Source organism: Theileria orientalis, chromosome 1 (genome assembly GCF_000740895.1).
Source record: "Theileria orientalis strain Shintoku DNA, chromosome 1, complete genome".
NCBI classification, from domain to species: domain Eukaryota; phylum Apicomplexa; class Aconoidasida; order Piroplasmida; family Theileriidae; genus Theileria; species Theileria orientalis.
This window is the reverse complement of record NC_025260.1, coordinates 272,756-288,161: the sequence shown is the minus strand read 5'-3', so window position 1 is coordinate 288,161 and position 15,406 is coordinate 272,756. Positions and strand designations below refer to the sequence as shown.

Sequence of the window (15,406 nt, the reverse complement as noted above, 5' to 3'; positions counted from 1 at the left end):
TCGCAAATTTTCAATATTCTGAAACCATGATAAATAATATGCTTTCTAGTTAGAGTTTTTGTATATACGTAAATACTTAGTGTGTTTGTGGCTACCCATTATTTAGGGTAGACCGCACAGGAACCTTAGCTCAATTTAAAATGGTAAACAATGTACACATCTTCAATTTTTCAGGATGTCTTAACACGGGTTCACCAATAAATCAAAATTCCAGCTTATAAGTGAAGATTCCTTATGCACTGTGCATATGAGTGCTTGAGATGTCATTTGGAATGCATGTCGCAAAACCCCTAGGATATCAGAAAACATTGTACTATTGCCCCCGAAATCGAACAATAAAGATTTAATAACTCTTAAAAATCACAGAATACGTAAAACAGGTGAGTTATAAGACCATAAACAGGTAGATAAGAAGGTACACAACATAACACGCAAAACTTAAATTCTCGCTCAGAAAATGTTCGATTGTTGCTCTGGCGCTAACGTTTTTGATGACGAACAAACGTTCCTCAACCATAAACACATTTTGGCTGAAAATGGCGTGAACACTGACGAGTTAAAAGGACTCGACGCCACACACTACCAGATCTTGGAGCCAATCACCCAGGTAAGATCCCACAAGTCCCAGTCTTCTAATCCAATTCACGCAGACGCGAGTCATTGAGGTGGAGAAGGAGTACATAGAGGAGAAAATAGTGGAGGTCCCTGAGGTCCAGGTCGTCGACAAGTACGTCGATGTCGAGGTCCCAGTCGTCAAGTACAAACCGGTCTACAAGAAGAAGGAGGTGGTCGTCGAGAGGGTGAAACACGTCCCCAAGATCACCTACGAGGACAAGATCGTGGAGGTCCCCCAGGTCCAGTACGTCGAGAAGGAGGTCGAGGTGCCAAAGTACGTCACCAAGGAGAGAATCGTCAAGGAGCCTAAGGTCATGGTCGTCGAGCACGTCATCCCAGTACTCAAGGTCAAAAAGGCCGACCACGTGACCGAGATCGAGGGCGACGCCAACTTCGATGACAATGACGAGGGCGACTATTAGACTCCTGGGCCCTCAAGCAACGCAACCCCAACTATCCAACGCCTCGGCAGTTTTTGTTTTTAATGCAACCCTAATTTGATAATTTACCCTCACGCCATAGATCTAGGGCTACATAGTAGTTATTTGCCACTGCACCAACACACTAGCCGAGGGAGATAAGTCGAGTTAACCATCACATTAATTTACAGGTTTCTGTTGACAGATTCTAGCTTTTCCTTCAAACCCGTGTTGTCGAAGTCCAGGGTGTCTCCGGCGACTGAGTTTGGAGTCTACAACAAAGTTAACACGCGCAAACTCACAGTCTGGTTATAGGTGCTGCTCTTAAAGCCGATCTGGGCAGGGTTCTGGAAGAGCCTGGCGATCGAATTTTTGGCCGCGTCAATTTTGGCGTCCCTGATCTTGTCCGAATCCTCGGGCTCCGGGACGTCGGGGACTCCCAACTGCTCCCTGCGCTCCTCCTTATACGAGATTTGACTCTGGTTATCGTTGTGCCAGTATGCATCGTTGTTCCTCATGGTGGACTCTATTGAGAAGGGGTTGAATTCGTCGTTGAAGTTGCTGGGCGCCATTTTTTGGGCCGAGTTAAACGGCTCCATGTGCAACAGATCCACTTCCCTGCTAAAAATTAATGTTTATGCCTCCAAAATACGCTTTAGGCTCGGGGTTATGAATCTTCTGCTGCTGAACGTGGTGAGGGTGCGGGTGATTAAAATTAACGGTGCCGTTTAACACGGCGTCTCGAGGGTTAAATCCTGAAAGTGGTCAAGAAATAAATAGGTACCTTTTGATAGCAGAACCCAAGGCTCCTCCAGCCCTTCCATCGCGTAAACTTTCTTTTCATACTTGTTTCTAATCCAAACCTCCATATCGCTGAACATAATTTTATGTTAACACAAATAAACCTCGGCGCTGCAGAAATGTGGTATTTTGAAACATTCGGGGGAAGTTTATATAAATAATACATATTTGCGACGTGGTTTCCGATACTCATCAGTGACTAAAAAATAAAAGTAAGGGGAGCGGTTATCGAACCTTGATCCACTCTGGCTTCAAGTTATCCAAGGTAAGAGATTTCACCTGAGATAGGTGAACTCCGAGCGTTCTGTGTATACCAGAACAGTTAATACATAATAATACACCTAGATTTACACTGGCCCATCTGGGCGCTCTGGTACCGCAATCGGCACAAAAGTTATTGCCGTCAATGGAACAAAGTTTAGCTATAAAATCAGTTCCAGGCATTTTTAAATATAAAATAGGAATATATTTACATAGTACATAGAACCAAACATAAATGTGTAAAAATCACAATAATAATGTAAATTTAACTGGGTACTTAACACCACATCTGGATTTTATTTTTTGAAATGGATCTTAACCTAGATTTCTGCACACACAAAACACAAACAGGCAGGATTCATAACGTTTAATATGAAACGAATGGTTTCAAACCAAAACTTGGACCGCAACCCTTGAGGCTTAAGGGTTTGTCGTAATTTTTAATTCTAAACAATATGGAGTTGTTTTATGTTCCAAACAAGTCGCTCTGCAGCCAAAAAAATAAAGTAGTAAATGACGCGTTTGTGGAAGGCCTGGTTTCAGATTGGCATTTGTCGGAAGGCTTCAAAAACGACAAAAAGTCGCACGGCTCTCTGCTGAACAACGACCTCCCGTGGCAAAGCAAGTGGTATTTGAAGTTCGATCCCCCAAGGAGCGCCCAGGAACTGGGAATAGAGCACTACTGGAGCTACGAAGCGCCCAAACTGGTTAATTTTGCCACTGCCTCAGACTTTGACCTGAAGTCCGGGAAACCGGATTCACACTCGCAGCTGGGCAAATCGTCGATGTCGTCGCTGAAGAACACAGCCACAGTGGTTTTATCGGGAAGCACCCACGAGTCGCTGAAGAGGGAGGCGTACCGCAGGGAAGCGTACAAGGCGGAGTCGGAGGCGGACCGCGCGAGCGCCTTTTCGCTGCAGATGAAAATGCCGCCGAGCGAACCAGGCCAGACGAAGCTGTCAATGCTGGAGAAGTTCACGATGTCGGCGACCAAAGGCCACAAAGGCAGACCATCGCACAGTAAAAAACATTAATGTGATTCAGACTTTACAATTACGTTCCTGACGCCGACGCTGTCAATAACGACCTGCTCAAGCACGGAAGTCAACTTGGCGAGGACCTAGAGGAAAATGAGTTGGAATCGAACTAACCTCCTTCAAGTCCTCGACGGCCTGCTGCGGGGTAAGAGCAGCACCCTTGCTCTCACGAGCGCCTTTGCCAGCTCCTTCGTAGGCGGAGGCTTCACCAGAGCCGTTTTCATCGGAAAGTTCCCCGCCCTCCTCAGATTCGTCCCTGTGGAAGTCCTCGTCCTTGTCATCTTCCTCGTTCTCGTCGTTGGAATCCTCGCCTCCTTCCCCCTCTTCTTCTTCGTCGTCATCGTCTTTGTGTTTCACCTGCAAAAACCTATCAGGATCCATGATGTTTTCCTCTTCTTCCTCGTCACCACCGTTGGACGATGAGGTGTTAGAATCGTCAGAAGAAACGAGCTGTGAGTCACCCTCTCCCACATCGGAGGTGCTGCCGGAATCAGCGATGTTGTTTTCCTGGTTCTTTGCATCTTTGACGTCGATTTTACTGTAACGGTACCCATCGATTATATACTCCAGGCTGTTCAGGGCAGCATATATTTGTTCTAAACAAAAATGTGTTGTTAATTTAGTACTGATTTTACCTGGCGTAGATAAGTGGCCTGGATCTGAAACAGGAAGATTTTTGTGCTTTGCCCTGCACATTGTTTATTTTAGTATTTCAAACTGCTATTAACCTACCTCTCAAATAGGCTTAGAGTAGCATCTCTGATTGATTTTAAGGGGTCTACCTTCTCCTCCTCATGTTTGGGAGCAGGAGTCGTGGTCGTATTAGTAATGATAATGTTCCCGGCCTCGTCTGAAATTGGATAGCTATGACTGTGCTACTTACCCTTTGGCATTGAGTGTTTGTTCGTTTCCGTCGTGTACTGGCCCTGTTTAAACTTATTGAGCAACTCGTCAGCCTTCTCTTTTGCCTGTTTGGCAGAATCCAACATTTGGCCAGCATTGGTGTTCATTTCTTTCATGTGCTCCTCCTTGGCTATATCGTCTACGATCTTTTTGTTCTCTTCCACCTGATCAGTATCTTGCTGGTTATTCAGTGGCTGCGATGACGACTCGTCCAAAAAACCATTTTCTGGCTGCGATTGACCCTGAAAATCAGGTTGATAATTAGACCGAGGCCCATTATCATCTGATGGCCCCCCCGATGAATTGTAACTATCCTCAGAGTTTAAGTTAGATTGACCGGGGCTCTAAATTTTTGATGTGTATTTGTAAAAAACAGTGTAAATTGTCAATGAAGCTCGTATAACTAATATTTGTACCTCTTGTTCGTAATTATAATAATCTTCTCCGTTTTCATCCTAAAAAATTGATATTACATTAATCAAAACACACATTGGGATTCTCATGTAAAAAGTGAGTGTTTATTTTCTTCCTTGACCTATTTTTGTTAGAACTTTTATGTAAATCGCCCAAAAACATAGCTTCTTTTGGCAACGATAGTAGTTTTAATTGCGATGAATTAGGGTTAAGAGTGTATGTTGTATGGTTTTTGCAGTACACAAATACACATCTCAATAATAATAAAAATATGATATAATTATTTAAAATCATCGTTAAATTTTAAATTTCAATCAAAATATGCCTTAGATTAAGGAAAAAATACACATAAACATAGCACACATAATCTACTTATTACAACCAAAATTATTAAAATCCACCATGCTTAAAATATTAATTTATTTCAAATTGATTCAATTCAATGATAACATTTTTACACATTACAAATATAGCAGATAATTTTCACTAATTTATAAATGATTATGGTGGGACACATAATATGACACATAAACATATTTTATGAATTCTACTAAAAAATTAATTATTATTTATTAATGTTTGCCAACTTTAAAGCTGTAAATCATTAGGAAAAATTATATCCTAAAAATCTATGGAAGGATGATGTCGTTGTCTAAAATACACGGAATTTTATTAAATTAACTGGATAAGCTGACGAAACTTATAAAAATATTTTAAAAACAATCCCCTTCAATTACAAGCAGTTTCAAAGTAGTTAATCTACCAATGGTGTGTGTGTGTTGTAGTGTTGTGGACGAAGAATCATAAAATATGTATTTGTAGATATACTTTAACAATGTTTTAGTGGAATTTTAGCTTATTTACTAATGTCGTAATTTATGACCTTGAATCGAATAAACGCTTGGCGCCTCGCGCCTAGAATCCTATTCTTTTATGCAATAGTACATTCTTCCACCTTAGTGTCGTCATTCCAATCGAACAAGTTAGTCAAACTTAGTTTTTTAACACACACTGATCTCAAAACACGATATTCCTCGCCAGTCATACGAGGTTACACGGAAATTGTTGTACCATCCAAACACACGCAAGGATGTTCAGTACTATATTCATCGTTTAAGCCAAGCTACCCAGATAAATTCAAACACACCAACAGCAGTAAAAGATCACTGTTAGGCAGATTTTGGAACTATATAAAGTCGTACCTAAGCAACAAACTATCGAGTGTAAAATTATATAAAATCCCAGGCAGGTCGAGACTGCTGACCCTGTACGGCAGGAATTTCAACAAGCACCTGAAGGACTCACCCCTGGGCAACATCTCCCTGTTTGACTTCTTCGCGAACCCCCCCAGTAGCGCAACCGAGTCCGGAGTCACGGACATGCTTGACAAAAAGCTCTCGAACGACTGCCCGTATATGCACCTCGTCAGGACCGGCCCCTACGAAATAATCAACTTCTTTCTGAGGGTGGCGCCGAACATGGTCAAGGACGCTATCAGCCTAACCGTGTCGACGATGATAGGCTCGTTCTACAAGTACAGCGCGGAGACGACGATGATCACCACGAAGGACCGCCTGGCGTCGCTGATTCTGAACCTGCAGGTCACGGGCTACATCTACTGCAACGCGGAGCACAGGTACCGCCTGTCGAGGCTCTACGGAGCTTCGAACAAGAAGGAGCAGATGGCGCCGAGTCCGGAGGCGAAGGAGGCGCTGGACGCCAAGGTCACGGGCTCAGTCGTGGGAGAGCAGATGGCCGACATGTCTGCGGGCGACGAGCTGCTGAACTACGTGAAGAGGCTGCCGCGCTCGTACGTCAACTACGTCTTCGACAACATGAACCCTAACATCGTGGAGGCTATGCGCCTCTCCACGGACCGGACCATCAAGCTCCTCACCGACAGCGTCGTCAACGCGAGCTACGTGGACGCCGGCGACCACAACAAGCAGATCATTCAGCAGACTGGCACCTTCGCGATCCAGCTGTGCTTCTGGAAGCTTGCGCTGGGCTACTGCATGCGCTACATGGAGACGAACGTGGAGCTGGGCAGGTCGTTGCACGCACAGTAGGCCTCCTCAATTTTGTAAAATGCACTGCACCCATAACTACCATACATACGCACATACCTGCTCTAAATAGGCACATAGCTACCATACATACGCACATAGCTACTATGAATACACAAACATTAAATGTTTACTTGCACAGGTAAATGAACAATATAACTGAATGGATAACGTAAGCACTAAATTAAAATTTAAATCATTAGTCTAAATTGCGATTCTTTGTCTTTTCCCTGGTTTGTCCTCGAAATGCGAGTTGTCCTAAAGGTGAGTTACGTTAAGGTCCAACGAATTACCTGCAGGAAACGCAGAATGTTTTCAAGTCCCTGGTTGAACTCAAAGGACTTTTCGTTCAATGTCTCGTCCTGTAAAGGTGTTATTAGCTTGAAACGCCAGTACTAATGGCAATGAGAATAAACATATGCGTTACCGTTTCCTTGAGCTGGGCCGCCAAGTTTATCGGAAGTGGCTCGTACTGGTCAACTTCGACGTTGTCCAGGTCCATGTTCTCCACGGTCCTTATGAGGTAGTCAACCGACTCCGTGTTCACGTACAGGTTCGAGAACTTGTTGTCCCTGGAGGAGGGCAGGATCCTTATGAAGTCGAAGAGCGCCTTGCAGGGCGTGCTCGTGGCGTCCAGAGTCCTGAACTTCGGGGGCATGATCGGCCTCCTGGAGCCGTGCAGCTGCAGCAGCGACTCCAGGGACGTCGTCATCTTCGGCTCAATCTCTGAGAGCTTTGTGACGTTCGGCCTCGATATCCTTGTCCCGTACTTTACCAGCGACACTGGCTCCTCGGGGTGGGCCCTCGTGGCCTCAGGCACCACTTCATCGTCTCCCCTTTCCGAGGCCTGCGGCTTTGCCTTCTTGCCCCTTCCCTTCTTCGTATCCTTTCTCGGCAACCTGTCTTCGTTTTCCACGTGTTCGGACTCCCTTTTAACCTCAGTCGCAGGTGCAACGGGGCCAAGTATGTCCCGGGCAGCCAGATGCCCTCGCGCCTCCGGTGAAAGCTGGGCGCCTTTCGGCTCCGGGGCATCGTGATGGAGCACGTTGAACTTAAATATTTTATCCAGGTGGTCAAAGGACACTCCTGAGCAGAACAGCTTCTTCCTGCTCTCCACTATTGCGCTGAAGTCGTTTGCGATCTGCCTTTTCGAGGTCGAGCCCGACTTCTTGAACGCCTCTCCGACGTCCGAGTACAGTGGGAACTTGGGCACTTCGGTCGTGTGCTTCGACTTTTCCGTGAAAGTGTCGATGCCCAGCTTACTCGAGACGACCGAGGACAGGTACAGGCTCTTCACGTTGTCAAACGTCTCCGCCGTGCCGTACAGGTACTCCATGTTCATCCAAAAGTTCCATAGATTTTCTCTGTCCGCCTCCGTCATCTTCGAGCCCTTGTCCAGGGACCCGACGATGAGCTGCGAGATCAGTATGCGCACGTCTACGAATTATTTTACGCGCTCGAGCTTACCGTTGTGCTTTCCGACGTTCAGCAGCGTGTTGAAGAAGAGCAGCATGTACTTGAAGTTGAACGCCATCTTGCTCTGCGCCTGCTTCAGGATCTGCACTGCTCTGTCGTGGTCTCTGAAGCAGCGCAGCTCCGTGCTCGCTGCGTACCAGTAGAGCTCCCAGGAGTTCAGGTCCGACTTCGCCAGAATTAGCTGCACGTGCTCTCTCCAGGCGCTGTTTCCCATTTCGCGCCTCACGAAGTTCAGGTAGTGCACGATTCCGTCGAGCTCCGACTTTTCGTAGGCCAGGTAGTCCTTGCACTCTAGCAGGCTTCGCAGCTTAACCTCCTCCTTAACCTCGCTGTCGAGCTCTGAGGACTTAAGTCCTGGCGCCACGAGACTTGCAAACTCTTCGTGTGCCTTGTCGACTTCCCCCGACTCCTGCAAATACAGCGCCAGTACGAAGCGCAGTTTATCTACAGTTTCATTGACGGCCTCCAAACCTACCGTCCTCCTTCAGGTACGTGCCCAGTGCCATTTTTATTTTCGATATTGCTGCAAATTCTTATTGTTTACCCACATTACCTTGTTCCCTTTTGTCTGTGAAGAGCAGGTACTGGAAGTACCTGTACCACATCTCTCTGCAGAACACCAGTGGGCACAAGGCCCTCTCAAAGTTATACACTACTCTTTCTACCACCAACTCATTGTCCACCTCCATTGGATTACTCTCCTCGAACATGATTATCTCCATCCAGTATCCCACTGCCTCCGAGACGTTTTCCTGGGATGACATCGTTCCCTCGTACGACGCAGGCTTAATGGGATACACCTTTGAATAGAGCTCCGTTATTCTCTAAAAAGCAAAATATTGTACGGAAATCACACCTCGTACGAACGCATCGTCAAGTTAATCACTGTCTTCATCTCACCCAGGAGCTTCGAGGACAAAGTCCCCGTCGAGTCAACTGTGTTCTCAAAAATTGAATACGAGTCCCACAGTGCCCTCATATTATTTGTCGGCGTCCTCAACCACTAAAACTCAACATTATACGCATCCTCCTACCCTGTGGAACAGATTCCTCAGAGAGTTTAACTCTCCGTACATTTCCAAGTACGTTCTATTTGACGGGTCAAGTGAGTTAGCAGATCTAAATACAAGCTGCTCTGTCTCACTCGGCACCAGCGGCGTTTTCAACAAGTTTTGGTCCTGAAAAAACCTTTTCAACTTCCCATCTTTACCTGTGCAAATATATCCGGAAGCAGCCCTGAGGTCATTCCAAGTGCCAATAAGTTACAATTGTAAATCTTAACTAGCATTATGGCCCACTCCGTCCACAACGTGTCTGATCGGTAATCAAATCCAGCCTAAGTTCATCATTTCCAAATGTGTGTTACCTTTTCTATCGCGTTGACGAGCGATCCAATGTACTCGTGGATAGAGGCCGTATGGTACAGAAATACCAAATACTTGACGTGCAAATCTGCAAAGAACAATATGCATTTGCGTTTACACTTACCAAAATCATTTACTGATTTTAGAGCCTCGTTGAACACTTCGAAAGCCTTTGAAGAATCCCGGTTGTAAATATAGTACAGCGCGTGACGATAGTAAACCTTCCAGTATTTAGGGTAGATAGAACAGGCCTCCTCAAACAGCTCTGGTGTTTTAGCCACCTACAATTTACGTTAAAATGAGAGGAAGGTAATAAATATACACATAGGAACTAATAAAATTTGAAATACCTTCATATACTTAAACCAAGATCCATCATCTTCGGGCGTATCCAACAAATAAACATTGGATGGGACTTCTGATTGAGCGGTAGAAGCCAACTTCTCTGGAATCAAGGTATTAGAGTCAGGAATGACTGAAACAAAAATTTTACTTGCTACAACAAATTTATTTGAAAAATTTGGGTCTTTAGGAACCATATTCGAAGCCAAATATTATAATTAATTCATAGTTTATGATAATTTAATGTACATAGATGTGATCAGGGGTATGTTGGTGTAATGTGGGTATTCATTCATATATTTAGTATATCACACTCATATACGTTGAGTTTTCTCTCCTCTAAATTTGTAAATGTTTATGTAGCAGTAATCGGGGGAGTATATCGTTTTAATTTTAATTGACTGTTTATTCATTTGTATTTGTAATATATTTGTTATGAAAGATATAAATTACACACATATATATTTTAAAATCATAAATGAGGAATATGACTCAATTTAAAATAATAAAGATAGCTGTAATAACAGTTTTATTATTAAATGTTAAGTTAATTAGAGCAATAAGCACGGAGCTGCCACAGGTACGTTGTATAAAGTATTAAAACTAATGAGCACAATGGAACTAACAAGCACTTAGGACGTTCAAGATATACACGAGAGTGACTTCAGTAGATATTTGTCGAACGCTAAGAGGACTCCAGTAGTATTACACTACCCTCAGCTGTTCATATTCTCGTCCACGGCAATAAATGATTTCAGAACAGTAGCATCGCTGCTGTCAGAAGACCCTAAGGTATGGAGCACGAGAATAAACAAGTTTTAGTGCGAGTTCGTGACAGTGGAGTCGGCGACGTTTTTCAACGGAGACATCAGCTCACTGGAGCCAGTGGTGAGTTACGTGACAGAAGGAGAAACGAAAAAGTACGATGGACCAATCAACACAGCATATATCTTGAGCTGGCTGACGAGCGAAAACGTGTGTGAAATGAAAGTGAAGGACATAGACAACTACAAAGCGTTCCAAAAAGCGTTGCCGGACGGACACATACAAGCGTACGTGCTATTCGGAGAAAACCAGTACGACCCAAAAGTAGTGGATAAAGTAAAAAAGTTCGTAGTAGACGAAGATCTGGCAATACCAGTGTTGTACATACCAGACCACATGGTGTCACTGAAAGTGTATAAACTGCTTAACAACGTAAGTTTTTAACAAAATAAAGAAGATAGGGATACCCGACGCCGAAGATGCCAAACGTAGTGGTGTACAGAAACATGAACCTGCTGCCGAAGTCAGCGTCGTACAACAAGGAAGTAAACAACGAAAAGTGGCTTAACCAGTTTTTGAGCGAGGAACTGATACCGCCAGTGCACTCAACGAACTCGTACATGCTGCCGAAGTTCCTGACGATGAAGAAGACAATCGTGTACATATTCACGAAGGACAAGGACCTGAGAAGGTACCTGAGCGACGAGTGGCTGAAGACAGTGCCGAAGAGACACTCGGAAAAGCTGGTCTTCCTGCACTCGAAGGGCTCAGAATTGGTGGAAACAAAAATGAATACAATACTGGCAATAGACTCGGAGTACGAGCAGACAGTAGTGAGAGCGTTCGTAATTAACCTGGACACGCTGGAGTTCTATAAATTTAAGCCGCTGTCGCTGGAGGACGGAGAATTGAACGAAAAGGTAACCGTAGGGATAAATAAGAGTTAAATAGCGAATAATTGCCAGTAAATAGTACAAAATTAAGACAAGTAGCTAGAAGGAGTAAACGACAAGAGTAACGACAAATTGGCTAAATATGACATGTAGGGACTTGAGAAGTTCATAAACGACCTGGAGATCAATAAGCTCAGCCACTACGTGAAGAGCGAACTGCCAATACCGGAGAGCATAGACACAGGACCGGTGAAGACAATAGTGGGAGAGGACTTCCACAAGAGAGTAATAGAATCCAAGGACGACATACTGGTCCTGTTCCTATCGTCCTGGTACGACAAAGGGGATAAACAGTCAAAAATGACATTTTAGGTGCGGCCACTGCCACAAAGCGAAGAGACTTTTTAGAGACATCGGAAGAAGGCTGAAGGGAACACGCGGTCCAGTCCTGGCGACGTTCGATGCATACAACAACGAAGTCGAGGACATGGAAATAAGTAAGCAGCAGATAACGGAATAGGCAAAGAGACGCTGTAGTCATAGACTAAAATCAAATAACCTAGAGGCAGTTAGAGTAAAAATTAGACCAGTTCAAGTTAGATAAGTAACACCACTATATAACGCCACCGTAAACATTACACTATATGACGGAAAAGAGTATCTGAGTACAACGTAAAATTAGCTCACAACTATAAAATATTAAAACAATAGCAACCAGACGTAATTAAACGTAATTTAGCACAATTTCCAACAATTGTACTCTTCCCAAGCGGCCACAAGGGAGAACCAATTTTTTATACCGGAGGAGACACCGTCGAAGAAATATCGGTATTTCTAGAGGAAAACTGCAAGTATAACAGAGTAAACGCCGAAAACATCCTGCAGAAACACGTGTCAAAGGAGCGAATCTTCGAGTTTCATACCGAATTATAAATATTTAGTTTATTTAAACAAAATATTTTACACACTGAGGTACACTAATATGTTATCTTAATTAAAACATGGTTATAAAATTTTATTAATTTGAGTCTACTTGGAATTACAGCAGCAAACCATTTTAAGTTGCACCAACTGGTAGATGTCATTTGCAAAATGACGACAGAGTGGAAAAAATTAATTAAAAACACGGTTTAGTGAGAATACATATGTAAAATTAAACAGTATGCATGGGTGAATTATTAGGGATATTGCGGCTTAATAACTATTGAGTATGTAATTAAATCAAGAGAGTGACGCGTACTCAAAGTGCCAATAAATCAACAGTAGAACTCTGAGGAATAGTTCAAATAATAAATCGAGTTCACGATACTAATGTCCAGTTGCAGTGAAGTCAGAAGATGCGGCATTGCCACTGGCAGATTCGAGGGCCTTCAGCAAATGAAACTAGTGAGTTGAGTGATAGAGGCCGGTAAAATAAATCAGAAATAAAAGGGGCGAAAACGTAAAAAATAAACAAAGCGTAAAGATGAGGTGGAAGCACGAAGATAAAATGTGAAGTACATTATGAACTAAAGTACACAAAGGGGGTCACCTGCGAGCGACAAACTTGCGCTTGGCAGAGAAAAAGCCCAGGTGGCGCTTGGGCTTGCCGAGGCCCTTGTGCACGCGACTCATCCGATCGCTGCAGAAACGAGTGAGGTAGAGGAAGGAGTCCCGGTGAGGAACGACGCTCGACTGCTGAGTGTTGAACTTGACGGCGCCGAACCTTGCGCTCGCCAAGTTCATGTCTGAAAGGTCGTGCTGAGAGACGTCAGGGTTTAGAATGACGCGCAGGTTCGAGTTCTCAGGCAAGTTCGCAACGCTGGGCGGACCGGCGATCCTCGGAAGGAAGCTGTTGAGCTCCAGGGCGAAGTCGTCGAAGTGCACGTCCCACAGGTGCGTGAGGGGGTCCTCGGAGCCGGGCTCAGACTCGGACTCGTGCTCAGCGGCGCAAATCGACGCGAGAATGTCGTCGAGGTGCGCCTTGCTGATGTAAAAGTCGTTGCAGAACCGGTCGTTGACCTCGTTCATGTACTCGGCGAGATCGTCCTTGTGGACGACGCCGTCGCGCATGATCTTGGTGGGCACGGCGGCGATCTTCTGGAAGAAGGGGTGCTGCCTCGCACCTGAGCCCTTGACGCTCAGCTTGTTCGAGTCGAACTCCTGCACGTCGCGAATCGTCTTCAGGCCCAGCGAGTTCCACTGCTGCACGATCTCGAGGCGCTTCTCGAGCTCCACCTTGGCGATGAGGAGCTTCGTGAGCTTGATGTGGTCGTCCTCGGAGTGGAACCTGAGGAGCGGCGAGAGGCGCCAGTAGAGCATCTTCTCCAGCTCACTCATCGTCTGCATGGCGTTCTCGCGCGCGATGAAGTCGTTCCAGAACCGGTGCATGAGGACGCGCCGGCGGTAGATCCTCTCGTCGAGGAACCCGTTGTACAGGTCGACCAGGGCCACCTTGAAATGGATCTCGGAGGGCGAGTCCCAGGGCTCAAACTCCACGTCCTTAAGCATGAGCTCCGCGTCGGGGTAGTACTCAGTGTCGAACTCGTCGCGGAATATGTTGTACCCCGTGAAGTTCTGGAAAAACTTGAATTTCGTCGGCTCAGACTCGAGCAGGTTAACGGGCGGCGGGATGTAGGTCGAGTGGGAGCCCGTGAGCTCGGACGACACTATTTTGTCGTCGGAGTCCGGGTGCTCCACGACCCTGTGACTCGCAACCACCTGGTCGAAGTAGCTGAACACGTGCTCCCTGGTCGGCGCAGATCTCTGAAAAGGATTATGGGCGTGAAACTAGGCGACGTGAAAGCACGGGGATGAACTTACGATTGGCGTCCGCAGGCTCTTCACGTTCGGGTACGGGGATGAGGCCGAGGATATGTACACGTCGTAGTAGTGGCTCTCGCAGTCCGAGGGCGTCTTAAACTTCGTGCTGACCTTGTTCACCATCTCAGAGACTTGCTGCAAAATTTTAAAACAAGAAAACTAACCTTCCAGTTGCCGAAGCCGTACTTGCTGATGCCCTCCAGGAGCATTAGCTCCTCGTCGGCGCTCCATCCTACGAAACAGTGACTCAGAAGAAAGTACCTTCGGAGAATAACTCAAATGAGTTTGGCCCAATTGGCACGTAGTTGTGCCCCAACTGATGAGGCTCAGTGTATTTCATCTTGCTTGCGCAGGAAATACACAGGTCGTAGTCCACACACTCCGCACACCGTATTCTGCAGCCACCCACCGATAAAGATTGGTTGCAGTAGTTGCAGTAAAAGTCCACTGAAAGGAGCGTGGGATCGAAATCGATCACTGAAATGGATCCCGTCGAGTTCCTAAGGGAAATTGTTTAAATTTGAGAGATATTTACCCCGATGTGTGATTGTGTGAATCTCTGCGGGATGTAGAAGCCAAATTTCTCGATTCCGAACCGACATAACTGCCAGTTGCCCTCAAATCGTGCCTCGACTTTCTAGTCCGCTCAGAAATGGATGAGGAATCTGCAGAGCCGTGTGAATGTGGCAGTGACGATCGCGTGGATTCAACCATTGTTTAGTGAGCGAATTGTGAAGGCAACGTAGTATCATTTACATCATTTTAGTTACCATTTTAAACCTGGAACAAATTGTCCTTTAATTTACAAATAATAAACTAACTGAAAACAAAAATGTGAGCTGATCAATACACCCACAAAACTGAGAAATTTTGAATAGAATAGGACAAAAAATGATAACTATATTATTATATATACAATTATATCATGAAATAGTATAAAATGAAAAATATAAATAAAAATTTCTGATAAATGAGTTTATTATGACACCACATTCATTTACAAAAAATTTTATTAATAAAAACAGCTTACCATTTGACACATTTTATTCATATTAAGTCATACGTATCATTTATATTGTTAATAATTCCTACCGTATTTTTTAAGCTTAAATATTTATTTTTTGTAAATTATTTCTCCGTTTTTAAAATTTAACTCTTCCTCTAGATAAAATTTAGCACATTTTTAATAAATTTTGCACCTTAAATTATTTTGGTGAATCTTCCACATATTATAGTATATTGTTTTTG

At 44.6% G+C, this 15,406-nt stretch overlaps 8 protein-coding genes across 8 annotated transcripts; 4 read left to right on the top strand and 4 right to left on the bottom strand.

Moving 5' to 3' along the window:
• Window positions 1-457: 457 nt before the first annotated feature.
• TOT_010000124 (conserved hypothetical protein) lies at window positions 458-1,037 on the top strand (the record flags this gene model as incomplete). Its single annotated transcript, XM_009690662.1, has 2 exons — window positions 458-607; window positions 651-1,037. The coding sequence occupies 2 exons, from the start codon at window positions 458-460 to the stop codon at window positions 1,035-1,037; spliced, it is 537 nt and encodes a 178-aa protein (XP_009688957.1).
• A 182-nt stretch (window positions 1,038-1,219) lies between these two features.
• TOT_010000123 (GTPase-activating protein) lies at window positions 1,220-2,279 on the bottom strand (the record flags this gene model as incomplete). The annotated part of the gene is made up of 6 exons (XM_009690661.1): window positions 1,220-1,306; window positions 1,337-1,655; window positions 1,687-1,789; window positions 1,819-1,907; window positions 1,940-2,034; window positions 2,070-2,279. The coding sequence occupies 6 exons, from the start codon at window positions 2,277-2,279 to the stop codon at window positions 1,220-1,222; spliced, it is 903 nt and encodes a 300-aa protein (XP_009688956.1).
• Window positions 2,280-2,551: 272 nt separating this feature from the next.
• TOT_010000122 (conserved hypothetical protein) lies at window positions 2,552-3,130 on the top strand (the record flags this gene model as incomplete). The annotated part of the gene is made up of 1 exon (XM_009690660.1): window positions 2,552-3,130. One exon carries the CDS (start codon window positions 2,552-2,554, stop codon window positions 3,128-3,130), a length of 579 nt encoding a protein of 192 aa, XP_009688955.1.
• On the bottom strand, window positions 3,127-4,744 carry TOT_010001211 (conserved hypothetical protein; the record flags this gene model as incomplete). Its single annotated transcript, XM_009690659.1, has 7 exons — window positions 3,127-3,216; window positions 3,248-3,729; window positions 3,769-3,821; window positions 3,866-3,983; window positions 4,017-4,380; window positions 4,441-4,491; window positions 4,526-4,744. 7 exons carry the CDS (start codon window positions 4,742-4,744, stop codon window positions 3,127-3,129), a joined length of 1,377 nt encoding a protein of 458 aa, XP_009688954.1.
• Window positions 4,745-5,328: 584 nt separating this feature from the next.
• Window positions 5,329-6,519, top strand: TOT_010000120 (conserved hypothetical protein; the record flags this gene model as incomplete). The annotated part of the gene is made up of 1 exon (XM_009690658.1): window positions 5,329-6,519. The coding sequence occupies one exon, from the start codon at window positions 5,329-5,331 to the stop codon at window positions 6,517-6,519; it is 1,191 nt and encodes a 396-aa protein (XP_009688953.1).
• Window positions 6,520-6,720: 201 nt separating this feature from the next.
• Window positions 6,721-9,895, bottom strand: TOT_010000119 (conserved hypothetical protein; the record flags this gene model as incomplete). The annotated part of the gene is made up of 12 exons (XM_009690657.1): window positions 6,721-6,774; window positions 6,810-6,878; window positions 6,944-7,953; window positions 7,984-8,436; window positions 8,468-8,515; window positions 8,546-8,816; window positions 8,849-8,995; window positions 9,027-9,170; window positions 9,203-9,328; window positions 9,359-9,430; window positions 9,494-9,637; window positions 9,707-9,895. The coding sequence occupies 12 exons, from the start codon at window positions 9,893-9,895 to the stop codon at window positions 6,721-6,723; spliced, it is 2,727 nt and encodes a 908-aa protein (XP_009688952.1).
• Window positions 9,896-10,176: 281 nt separating this feature from the next.
• TOT_010000118 (protein disulfide isomerase precursor) lies at window positions 10,177-12,289 on the top strand (the record flags this gene model as incomplete). Its single annotated transcript, XM_009690656.1, has 7 exons — window positions 10,177-10,278; window positions 10,335-10,490; window positions 10,521-10,895; window positions 10,925-11,383; window positions 11,510-11,688; window positions 11,729-11,853; window positions 12,096-12,289. 7 exons carry the CDS (start codon window positions 10,177-10,179, stop codon window positions 12,287-12,289), a joined length of 1,590 nt encoding a protein of 529 aa, XP_009688951.1.
• A 594-nt stretch (window positions 12,290-12,883) lies between these two features.
• Window positions 12,884-14,872, bottom strand: TOT_010000117 (uncharacterized protein; the record flags this gene model as incomplete). The annotated part of the gene is made up of 5 exons (XM_009690655.1): window positions 12,884-14,101; window positions 14,159-14,293; window positions 14,323-14,390; window positions 14,420-14,658; window positions 14,694-14,872. The coding sequence occupies 5 exons, from the start codon at window positions 14,870-14,872 to the stop codon at window positions 12,884-12,886; spliced, it is 1,839 nt and encodes a 612-aa protein (XP_009688950.1).
• Window positions 14,873-15,406: the final 534 nt, after the last annotated feature.